General features: G+C 42.2%; 1 protein-coding gene across 1 annotated transcript; it reads left to right on the top strand.

The window, feature by feature from the left end:
* The first annotated feature begins 4 nt into the window (after positions 1-4).
* On the top strand, positions 5-2,356 carry LOC104990309 (cytochrome c oxidase subunit 7A-related protein, mitochondrial). Its single transcript, XM_010842313.1, has 2 exons — positions 5-208; positions 1,434-2,356. Exons 1-2 carry the CDS (start codon positions 5-7, stop codon positions 1,572-1,574), a joined length of 345 nt encoding a protein of 114 aa, XP_010840615.1. The 3' UTR covers positions 1,575-2,356.
* The last annotated feature ends 5,644 nt before the right edge of the window (positions 2,357-8,000 follow it).

Below are 8,000 nucleotides of genomic sequence, written 5' to 3' on the forward strand. Positions count from 1 at the left end.
CGTCATGTATTATAAGTTCAGTGGCTTCACGCAGAAGTTGGCCGGAGCATGGGCTTCCGACGCCTATAGCCCTCAGGGATTAAGACCTGTTGTTTCCACAGAAGCACCGCCTATCATATTTGCCACACCAACTAAACTGAGCTCCGGTCCCACTGCATATGACTATGCTGGGAAAAACACAGTTCCAGAGCTGCAGAAGTTTTTCCAGGTCAGAGAAGACGCTCTTAAGAACAGTGACGGCTGTGAAATGAATAGGCTTAAAACACCCTTTGAAATTGAGTCTTAGTCTAATTTGCTACTCACTCGCCTGTTTTTCCTTGAATAAAATCCTCTGTATTTTAGTTTGAGCCATTAACTGGTAGAACTTCGTGTAGAAAGAAACTGATAAAAGAAGGGAGGATGAGTCATTTCCTCCTCAGTATTTAAGGGTGTACAGATTTTTAAATTGCATATGTAGCTGTTGATCATCACTGGGTGGAGGAAGCAATAGCATATATAATGTATAATAGCATTGTGATTTATCCAAGATGTCTTTGGCTTTGTGACACATGCAGTGACTTTAGGCAATGTTTTCTTTTAATTGTTTTTTTGCGTGCTTGATACTAAAATTCACCAGGCTGTTGGTAGAAGTGGAGAAGTCTCTCTTGGGTTTGCTGATTAGCAGAGAGAAGCTCAGATTGGATTTTAAAATATTATTAATGTTACTCTACATACAGATAGTTGAGAGGTCAGTGACTCGACTGTATTTCAGGCATTGTGGCAGTGGCAGTGGCTGTTGCTGTCGCTGGAAGGGAGCTTCCTCTTCCTCAAAAATATGTCCAGATGAGAACTTTTGATCAGTTTACTCTTTTTTTATCTGAGAAGTAAGACTTGGGCATTTGGGGTCTTGAGTTGGGGTGGGGAGGGATTTTTGAGACTGTGCAAAACAATGGGTTAAATATTTTATGGAGTTTTGTTATTAAATAGGGGTTTAGCAGTTTTACAGAAGGAAGGCAGTTGAATACAAAATGGCCTTGAACCGATTAATTGACCTGGTGTGCTCAGACTGCATCCACGAATGATCAGAAGTCAGATTAAATGAAAGCATTTCTTATGCTTACAAGCCTTTAATTAGCTGCTGATTACCTTTGCCTTAAAAAAAAAGTCACCAGTGCTCCTTTTGTAATTTAGCAATATTCCTTAGAAATTTGGAATTTGTTGCATGCATATTTCTGAGACTGCATTTTGGAGAATGATTTTTGTCTTACAGACTTCAGCTGCATTTGTAAGAAAATATACCAAGCGTTTTAGTTCACATTCTAGTGGATTTGGGCTTTTTCCGCTGCAGTGGGTTGGTGGGTTAATTATAAGGTAGAGGCCTTTGTTCTATACTAGCCTAAATCGTGAAAATCTTTTTCTTATCAGCTATGTCCTTGATAATTCTCTCTTTCTAGAAATCTGACGGTGTGCCTATCCACCTGAAACGAGGCCTGCCTGACCAAATGCTTTACCGGACCACCATGGCGCTAACAGTGGGAGGGACCATCTACTGCCTGATTGCCCTCTACATGGCATCACAGCCCAGAAACAAATGAGTTAGGCTGCAGAGGACTGGTTTGCTTGTCGGCATAAATCCTTTGAATTTTCATTTTTCATTATTTCTGTAATTTCTTTTGTTTTTTACTTGAATATCCCACTTAACATTCTTAAAGAAAAGCAGAAAGATATTAAGACAATATTTTGGTTTGTTATGAAAATGCACATGGCCTGCCAGAGCTCATTCAGCAGTTAAAACTATTGTTTAAAGAAATGATGTTGCTCTCTGCACTTGGGCTCCTAATTTCCCTGGAGCTTCTGAATGGAGGTCACACACAGGCTCATTAGCGGCCATCTGTGCTGAGGTCCTTGGGGACTTCTGGTGGCTATTGAACAGGGGAGGGGCAGCCTTTCTGGATTAGGATGTGACTGAGGAAGGAAGACAGAAGCTCAGGCCAGGCACATGAAAATGTTAGCCACCTTGGGAATTTTTCTGTCTTGCAGTTCAATGTTAATAGAAATTATTTGCAGCCTGCCTCCGTTTGTTGGGCAGTTTGTTTCAAAGGGTTATTTGCGTCATCTCAGATCTTCAGTGAAATTTTATGTGTAATTGTTATGTATTTATTCCACCATGGGAACAGAGAACACCTGTTTAGTGTTGCACTTTAGACCAATGTCTGTTTTATTAATACAGCTGTGACACAGATTCTCCTTTACCTTTTAAAAATGTTATGCCTTTGAATTGTGATTTATTTTAATTGTGGAATAAATACATGAATGAAAAAATCTCAACTTTGAAGTCCTTCTAAATAAATTTTCAAAGTACTTTCAGAAAAACATCAGAGGCATCTTATACCCGAGTCTAATTTCTTTCTTTTTAATTAGACACCAGATAATCTTTACAAAATGGTTCCTCAAAGTCAAGTAACAGGAGGCAAATGGCACGTTGATGATTACCATATGGTTCCTTATAAGAAGCTGCCTGACTCTTCTGAAATGTGCGTGTAACACACAGTTCATTTAGACAGTAATTTCCTGTGCTGTCATAACTGGTAGACTTCACATGCTCTCTATTAATGCTGGAAAAGGTGGAATTTTATTATTATAAAGTCATGGTCTGTCTTTTGCCATAGCAAAGAACAGTGACCTCTTACTGAAGATAAAATGCAGCTTATGAAAACACTCAATATTCTCACAGGCTAGGAACCTCTTATTTGTCTATACAAGTCTAAACTTCCCTGGTATTTCCTCGAAGTTTCTATTTTGAAATATTTCAGACTACAGAAAGATTGTAAGAATGGTACAGTATACACCTGTCCGTGCACATCTTCACTTAGATGAACAGTTATCAATATATTGTCCCCTTTGCTTTTTCTTACTCTCTCAAACACAGGCACACACATATTTGGTTTTTGCTGAATCATTTAAGATAAAGCTATGGAATTGTAATTCAGTCATACATACTTGAGGCAGGATCTCCTACGAATGAGGACATTTCATTATCATGTCCCTTTAGTCTCCTTTTATGCAGAACAGTCCACTATCCTTCATGATCTTGACCACTTTGAAGAGTTCAGGGCAGTATTTTGTATAGCATCCTTCAATTTGGATTTGTCTTACTGTCTCCTCAGGATTGGATTCAGGCTGAGCAGTTTTGTCAGGAATTTTTCATATATGGTGTGATGTCATTGTATCAAGTGGTACTTGATACCAGTTTGTCCCATTATTGGAGATTTGAAGTTGGTTAACTTAATCAGGGCTTCCCGGGTGGCTCAGATGGTAAGGAATCTGCCTGCAATGTGGGAGAACTGGTTTCCATCCCCGGGTTGGGAAGATCCCCTAGACTAGGGCATGGCAACCCACACCAGTATTCTTGCCTAGAGAGTCCCCATGGACTGTAGCCTGCCAGGCTCCTCTGTCCATGGGGATGCAAAAAGTCTTAATTAAGATGTTACAGATACCCTTTCTCCTTTTTAATTGATAAGTAATCTGTGGGGTGATATTTGAGGCCAGGAATATCAAGGTCAATGGTTTTACACCCAGGGTTGGTGTTCCATGATGATTTCTTGACTGAGTCATGTGTTACTAAGGTGGTTGTGATTTTCTAAATGTCATTGTTGATGTATTTCAGTGACGAGGAGTGCTCCTCTTTCAAGAGGTTTTAGTGTAATGTTCTCATTCAGTGTAATAACCAAGTCTGCCATTATTTATGCCGATGCTCAGCGTTGGCCCACATTTGGCTTTTCTGTCCCCTGACATGCCCCCATCAGTCTTTGAGCAGCTTCTTTCTGACACGCAGGGTACTGTCTGTTTATCTTGTGTTGGTATTTTTTTCTACCCCAGTTTCTTCTGTGTACTTTCAGGTATGTTCTATTCATGTATGTTGGTGCCTTTTCCTTTTCTGCCGGTTTTATTTTTGCCTAACCTATAGTGGTAGGTACTATACATTCCTATTTATTACTCATAGTTTGGAAATTGTTCTCTATCTCCTGTGCATTGTATTCCATTTTGTGTATGTCATACTTTTAACTAGTTTCCTTTTGGTGGCTATTTAGTCTTAAATGTTTTGGTTTTACAAACGTTGCCTTAAATATACAATCTTTTCATGTCATTTTACATATTGCTGAATGTATTTGTAGTATAGTTTCTATAAGTGAGACATTTCAGGCAAAGAGAATGTGCATCTCTGACTTTGATAGCTATTTGTCACAACAAGAGGTAGTGCTGACATCCAGTCCTATTCAGCCAGGGGTGCCTGTTCCTCCTCCCTGATGTTAGCTGTGTGCATTATCAGACTTTCTCATATTTACCAATCTGGTAAGTGATACAGTTTCTTTGGTTTAAATTGTTTTTCCATTGTAATTAGTGATACTGAATATTTTTCTTTAATTTAAAACTTATATTTAAAACATTTAAGACTTTTTCGTTTACAAAGGTAAGTTATATTTCCTTTTTTTGTGTGAACTATCTAATCATTGGCCTGCTTATATCCAGGTGCTTTGTGATAATGCTGTAAATATTATTGGTCCATCAGACTGAATTCCTCAGAAACAGACTCTGCTGACTTTTGTCTGAGCCACACTTCTAATTGCAAGAACCTGAGCTTCATTAAAATCAGCCAGGGCAGAAGGGGATTTTCCAGAACTAGAGTGGATCTGGACCACAAGACCTATCTTTGGGACCATGGTCGTTATCTTTTCTGTTATTCTCTTGGCTGTGCAGCTGTTTAACTTGTTTCTGTGGATCAGCTTTATCTCTGTTTCTTGTTGCACGTGGTAGGAAATGGTTGTCTAGCCCCAAATTCAGATGTCCCCGACTTGAGCAGTCCACTGTTTGGTACCAGCCCACTGGGGGAGATGCAGTGAAGGAGCTCAGGGTGGCCTGTTCGTGGGTCTTAACTGAAGGCCCTGAGCCTTTCACTGTATTCTCAGGATTATTCCTTCTGAGCCCAGTGCTTTGAACCTTGGTTAGGTTGGACTCTTTACTCAGAGGGGGACCATCCTCCTTGTCCTTGTTGTCTGGATGAGATGCTTTTGGCAGAGGGACAGTCACTCCTGACTTCTTCCAGGCTATGTGGTTAGTGTTCGCAACAGGGGTCTGAACTCACATAGCCCTGGGGGTAGGAAGATGCCATGGGGTACCCAGGCAAGGATAGTTCTAAGGGAATCAGTGTTTTAGGTCAACTTCCATATACTTTTAAAGTTGCATGCCTAGCATAAGAGGTCCCTTATAATCATTTCCATTCTGCAAAAGGGCAGCAAACTATTACCCATTCTGGACAGGACAATGGTGTATTGCCCTGCTCTCTGGGGTGCCGTGGAGTGAGTGAGTCACTCAGTCGTGTCTGACTCTTTGTGACCCCATGGATTATACAGTCCATGGAATTCTCTAGGCCAGAATACTGGAGTGGGTAGCCTTTCCTACCTTCCCAACCCAGGCATCGAACCCAGGCCAGGTCTCCTGCAATGCAGGTGGATTCTTTACCAGCTGAGCCATAAGGGAAGCCCAAGAATACTGGAGAGGGTAACCTTCCCGACTCAGGAATTGAACTGGGGTTTCCTGCATTGCAGGTAGATTCTTTACCAACTGAGCTATCAGGGAAGCCCCAGGGTGCCGTGGAGATACTTCTAAATATAAATGTTGAGAATATGAGTCTAATGACTGAGACTATGAGTCTAATGTTGAGAATATGAGTCCTTTGTAAAAGAGCAAATCCTTTTACAGGTTACAAGTTTTCTGAGTCTGTTTTTAATAAAATTGGAGGAACCAACTGAGTTGTTGGTTGGTCATTAAAAATAATTGTGATAATAGATGACTGCATGATTTTGGTGTATCACTCAGGAGTTCACGGAATTCAGAGATGTTGCTATTACCAAACTTCCATCACCATCTACTTGTGAGAACAAGGTTTCTCAGGGCTTAATATATGTAAAAATGAAAAACAGGAAATTTAGTATTTTATAGGGAATTGTAAGTATAGTCAATAAGAGACTTTCAAGCCTGAAAATACGTTACATTAGTCTTCCCAGGTGGCACCTGGTGGTAAAGAACCCATCTGCCAGTGCAGGAGACATAAGAGAAGGGGGTTCAATCCCTGGCTTGGGAAAATCCCCTGGAGGAGGGCGTGGCAGAATTCCATGCCTGGAATTCTTGCCTGCAGAATTCCACGGACAGAGGATCCTGGAAGGCTTTAGACCATGGGGTTGTGAAGAGTTGGACACGACCAAAGCAACTTAGCATAGCAAAGGCTAAAATTTGGGGGTAGAATTCTAGATGGAGTAGAGTGATGGAGCTACAAATTTGAGAAATTTCTGACTTAAATAGGGATTTTGTATTTTTAAACATTATTTATTTATTATTTTTGGCTGTACTTGGTCTTCATTGCTGTGTGTGGGCTTTCTCCAGTTGCCGTGAGCGGGCTTCTCGTCGCCATGGCTTCTCTTGTTGCAGAGCACGGCCTCCAGGGATCGAGCGCTTCAGTAGTTGTGGTGGCACAGGGGCTCAGTTGCCCTGTGGCATGGGGTGCTTCCTGGACCAGGGATCAAACCGGTGTCCCTTGCATTGCAAGGCAGGTTCTTAACCACTGGACCACCAGAGAAGCCCAACATTTGTATTTTTAACTGGATGAAGGTAGGTGTCTAGTTGCAATGGTATTTACAGTCCACTGGCTACATTTATAAGAGTGACTTAATAGTTTAAGCTGTTATTTAAATGCACCAGAAACTGTATTCTTTGCAACTGTTTAAACTTATAATGGAAAACTTGAGATGTTAAGCATTAAGCTTACATAATACAAAGGGGAATTCAGATTTTCAAAATTGTTTCAGGGTAAATGAGCAGGAAAGGTTTAAGTGGCGACTAGCTGTTGCTTCTTTCAGTGATGTGCCCATTTGTGCCTCCTCTGTTTCTGTGTCGGCCAGGGTCCCTTTCCAGGTCCACTCGGCCTTCCTGTCCTTCCCGGCCCCTCATCCATGGTGACTCCGCTGTGAAGCTGTCAGAGGCCTACTGAGGATGGAATTGGCTTTTATAACACTGGCTGGCTTTCTTGGCTTTATATACTTTTTCTCTCCTTCATGTGTGTGACCCTGGGCAGGCTTCTCGACCTTGTCAAGTGTTGAGGTTTCTGATACCCAGGGCTGCTTTTGAACTTTTTTTGTGGCTGTGAACTATGCAGACCTTTTACTTTCTGATCTGATGATATGCAGCAGCTAGAGGTTATCCAGGGACAGTAACGGTTGACTGCTTAGAAATTCCGATACTGTTTGGTTCCAGTAATACATTTGTTTGAGATTTTGACTGCACATATCCTGGATTGAAGCACACGCTCTTTAGCACCAAAGACTGCCCGTGTCAGGATTGAGAGGGGGGGCCCGTCCCTAGTGCCCCTCTTGTCAGGCTCACCGGGTGTCGTCATCGGTCACCCAGAGCTGCCTCTGACCCGTGGCCGCTCATTAAGAGGTTCCACTGCGCTCTGCTTCTTCCAGGTGGTTGACGAGTGTGCAGAAGCCAGGCACCCCAAGATGGATCCAGTGCTTTTGCCTTTGCAAGCAGGTGCTGCGATTAGATTTAGGGAGACTGATTTAAGAATTACTTGTAGGTCCTTTCAGATTCTGTCTCTGTCTCTTAGGACTGGTAAACCGTATAGTCAGGAAATCCCTGTTAGAGCCTGGGGGAGAATGGATACATGTACCTGAAACTGTCACAACATGGGTTATCAGCTGTCTCTCAATACAAAATAAAAGATAAAGAAATTCCCTCTTAGGGAGGAATTCCACTGTTACCCCTCAGCTGTCCTCATCTGGGAGGATAGGTTGCCCCTGGCTGGGTGTAGCTGCACAAGCCTGGCTGTCACTTCCATTCCAACACCCAGGTTACACCTTGGCTTAGGGGGTCAGCCCCATATGGATGAGGGGGTATCAGCTGACCCTGACCCTCATTACACGGAGAGAGACACTGGGGTGGTTCAGCCGCCTGCTGGGGGATCA

This window comes from Bison bison, unplaced genomic scaffold (assembly GCF_000754665.1).
Source record: "Bison bison bison isolate TAMUID 2011002044 unplaced genomic scaffold, Bison_UMD1.0 scf7180017864177, whole genome shotgun sequence".
Lineage (NCBI taxonomy): Eukaryota > Metazoa > Chordata > Mammalia > Artiodactyla > Bovidae > Bison > Bison bison.